The sequence below is a fragment of the Simochromis diagramma genome, unplaced genomic scaffold (assembly GCF_900408965.1).
Source record: "Simochromis diagramma unplaced genomic scaffold, fSimDia1.1 OVJJ01000251.1, whole genome shotgun sequence".
NCBI classification, from domain to species: domain Eukaryota; kingdom Metazoa; phylum Chordata; class Actinopteri; order Cichliformes; family Cichlidae; genus Simochromis; species Simochromis diagramma.
The window spans coordinates 93,892-98,194 of record NW_024387463.1 but is presented as its reverse complement, the minus strand read 5'-3'; the positions used below and the strand labels follow the sequence as shown (position 1 = coordinate 98,194).

Below are 4,303 nucleotides of genomic sequence, written 5' to 3'. Positions count from 1 at the left end.
TATATATATGTATGTATGTATGTATATATATATATATGTATGTATATATGTATATGTATATATGTATATATATATGTATGTGTATATATATGTATGTGTATATATATGTATGTGTATCTATTATTTTGTATATATGTATATATATACGTATATATATGTACGTATATGTACGTATATATATGTACGTATGTATATGTATGTATGTATGTGTATATATATGTATATATATATATATATATTATATATCTATACATAATATCTATATTATTATTATATGTGTATACATATCATTATGTGTATACATAACATATCTGTATGTATATCACAACATATATGTATGTATATTACACATACATATTGTATGTATCTATAACACCTACATATATGTATGTATATATACACATACTATATGTATGTATATATACACATACATATCCTGTATATACTATGTTATATATGTATATTATAATACATGTGTGTCTATATATATCATTATATTATATATATATATATATATATATACACGTGTGTGTGTATATATATATTGATATACACATATATTAGTATATATAGATATAGATATATATATTATTCTCATAATAATCTGACAATACTATAATTTGGCCATATTATATTTACATTACCACAGTGAGATGACTTTCGTTCTCATGAACAACTAACTAATTGTTATTTACTAAACATCTTAAATGACTGTTCAGCACAGAAATGAAGCCCAACAATCATTTTTACAGTCCCGTGGTCTCAGCCTCAGATACTCAACTAATCAAAGTGATGTCATGACAAAATGAATGACCAACAAAACATTTTTCTCCTTCATTTCGGACCAGAGCTCACCCTGTCATGCTCACTCGGGTACAGCATTGATTCTTTTTGCAGTTCAGTCTAGTAAAATGAATAATGAACAGGTTAATCGCTCTGCAAAGTATCCTCATCCTCTGTTGTGCTTTTAGACCCCGGTGCTGCCTCCAACTATAACAGACCAGATCAGACTGTGGGAGCTGGAGAGAGATCGCCTGCAGTTCACAGAGGGTGAGCATGTTTATCAAGTGTGTGTGTTCAAAACAACACTTAACACTACTTGTTTATTTCTTGTCTTCATAAATTTGTTGTAATGTACATATCCACTGTGCTAATTACAGGCGTGCATCAGTAATCGTGCCATGCTAACAAGTAGTCTGCTGCTCTCACATATTGTTTTCAGTTTGTGGTAAAGGTGAAAAATACCCGCCCTCCCTGTTAGATGTGAAACATCTCCCTGCAAACTGTCGCTCACTCAATGTTTCCTCCTTTTTGGACTGCTCTTTGTAAATGAGATTGCTTGTGTAGGACAATCCCAAAAGTCAGGCTATTTTAATCCACTGTTCTTTCTTCTTCTTCTTCTTTCTGATGATGCCCAGTTCACACTTCAGCAGGTCATCTTGATGATGCCTAGTTGCCTAAATGCATTGTGTCGCAGCCATGTGATTCAGTGATTAGTCATATGCCTTAACAAGTAACAGGTGTATCTAATGAAGTGGCAATAAACAGCAGACTGTGTACATGTACTTTTATCAGTGAGTGGTTCCTTGGCGCTCTATGTAATGTCTGTGAACCATCATTTGGTTCTTCCTGGTGACGCTGGACTCACTGCTCACAGAGACCTTTCAAAATAGCTGAGCTGTAACTCTCATTGCATGAACTCTACACTATGATAGAGAGGAAGAGAACTGATGTGTGTGTGTGTGTGTGTGTGTGTGTGTGTGTGTGTGTGTGTGTGTGTGTGTGTGTGTGTGTGTGTGTGTGTGTGTGTCCGTCCTTCAGGCGTGCTCTATAACCAGTTCCTCTCCCAGGCTGACTTTGAGGTTCTGAGAGACAGAGCTCAGGTTGGTTGGTTTTTATATTAATACCAGAATCATAACAGATTAATATACTGTGTAATGTTTTTAAGGATCCTTAGTCAGTTAGGATATGCTGCTTTGATTTTGAGGTCTCCAGCATTGCTTGTACCTGCTGCTCCAAGACGCTCATAATGTCTTCATAATGGCACGTCCTGGTGTACAACAAAACGTAACAAGTTGTAATAGTACAAATTTTCTTAAACATAACTCCTGTATTGGTGTTACAGCACAAGAGCCAGTGACGTTGTGCCATATTTTCACTGTATGTATTCATATAATTCCATGCGATCGACGTGTTGTAGTTACAGCAGATGGACATCTTTTTAATGACTTTTCTGTTCATCAAATGCCAAGACTGTCTTTGTAGCCTGCTGGTGTCTAACAAAGGTGTTCTGGTGCAGGGCCTGGGCTGTCTGGTGTGGCAGGATGTGGCCCACAGAGTGATGGTGGTGACACCACAGGGACACAGCGAGGTCAAGAGGTTCTGGAAACGTCAGCGATCTCACACGTAAACGGAGGAGGAGAAATGTGGCTTTTCTTGCTTTCCACTACATCACCGTTGTTAGTACGATAGGAAAGTGAAGATGACTTTGTATTTTTTATAACATGCTAGCATCTGAGTATTAAACTGAACAGTTTCTGCTCATGCTTTCCTTTTTGAGTAGCTGTGTGTATCCTATACTCAGAATCAGGTTTTGATTACTGAGTTCTCGAAGACACCCTTTGGACTCTAAGTACTACAAAGTACTGTGGAACATCCACTGTAAATAATCGTATAACTGGTGGAGTTACAGTAAAAAAGCTGACAGCAATAATGGAACCAAACTCAGAAGATTAATTTGTAAGAAGCCAACTTTAATTGATCTGTTTGGTGTTGTGACCTGAAAACTAAGTGCATGGCTCAAAGACACCCTGTACACACTGGATAAGGATTGTGGCTTCTTATATTTTTGAGTTCAGAATAAAAGTTGTTGAATTATATTTTCACAATAATGTTTTGAATTAACTTCACATAATACCTGCTTGAAACAACAGACACTTATCTTTATGTTGATATTGCCACTAGAGCAGCTTTTTTTGTGACTGTGGAAGTCTAACCGGGACAGTATGGTGTCTTTAAAGTAATTGCTGTTTGAAGTACTCATCCATATTCAGTAAAATATAGTAGATTACTTTAGTGGTAGCTCCCAGTTTGAAGTAGCAGATAGGATTAACTAGAATTTTGCTAGACCAGGCCATGGACCAGGTGGAAGGTTGATGGATCCCTCCAGCCCGCTTCCCTGAGGAGGATCGCAACTCCTGAGTTTCCTTCAATGTGTTCACCGTAGTTCCAGTTAGTGAGTGTGATTGAATGGAAATGTTAGAGGAGCCTAGGCATAGATAAAAACACCGTGTAGATATGTGTGTGTATGAGTAAATGAAATTGATGAGAAGTTAAAATGCACTCCTCATGAGCAAGAATATCATGGTAACGTTTGTCTTTTAATAGTTTCTTTTGCAGTGTGGGAATGACTGTACAGCATACATCTTCAGTGACTCAAAAACAAGAATGAGGTGTTTGAATTTTCTCTCATCCACACAGTAAAAAGTATACACACAGGCACCTCTGGATATTGGACAACCCTTCTTGGCAGAATTGGTTGAGTTCTTTAAATTAGTTGGTTTTCTCTCTGCTTTTAAACTTAGCCCACAAATTTTCTATGGGGTCAAAGTCTGGGGTTTTGGGAAGGCTTTGTTCTTGATTGGTAGCCTCAGTCCATGTTGATGCAAAACTGACTTCACTATAGAAAGTGATGCTGGTGTTCAGCAGTTTCCAGTTCATGGCAGGATTGAGCCTTAGTGGTTCCTGAGTTGCTCTTGAGCATCCAAACTATTTTCTTCTCATCTGAGGATGACAATTTAGGTCTTCTTCCTGATTTTGGCAAAGTGGTGACATACCAGAATAAGCTGTACTTGTGTACAGCAAATTTCAAATCAAAAGCAAATTTCCATGTTCTGAGGAAAGGTGATATTTGACAAAGAGGGCTGTGATGGCCCCAATCTGATCTAAAGGTTTAAGTTTGTTCAGGGAGAATCTGATGATTACGTGGCATATATAAGGGCCCATGAACGGTTTTCGTTCATGTATAGTCTGATATTACATTAGATTGGTATTTTTTCTTTATTTTTCGCCCTTTCCAGACACGCTTTGTCTTATTGGACCCCTGTATGTTTGAGCTACAATGGAAACTTAAAAAGATCTATAAAAGGATGTACAGTTAAATGACATCTGATTTAACTCCACATGAACACGTGAGTAATAAACATCATGTGTTATAAATATAATGCAGCCCACCATCTGCAGTATTCACTGCAGGTTCTGAACCCGCAAAAGATTGTTAGCCAAGTTACATTTGTAACCGAGG

General features: G+C 37.0%; 1 protein-coding gene across 1 annotated transcript; it reads left to right on the top strand.

Moving 5' to 3' along the window:
- The first annotated feature begins 833 nt into the window (after positions 1 to 833).
- On the top strand, positions 834 to 2,888 carry gtf2h4 (general transcription factor IIH, polypeptide 4). The gene is made up of 4 exons (XM_040014517.1): positions 834 to 873; positions 972 to 1,050; positions 1,822 to 1,883; positions 2,300 to 2,888. Exons 1-4 carry the CDS (start codon positions 862 to 864, stop codon positions 2,408 to 2,410), a joined length of 264 nt encoding a protein of 87 aa, XP_039870451.1. The 5' UTR covers positions 834 to 861; the 3' UTR covers positions 2,411 to 2,888.
- The last annotated feature ends 1,415 nt before the right edge of the window (positions 2,889 to 4,303 follow it).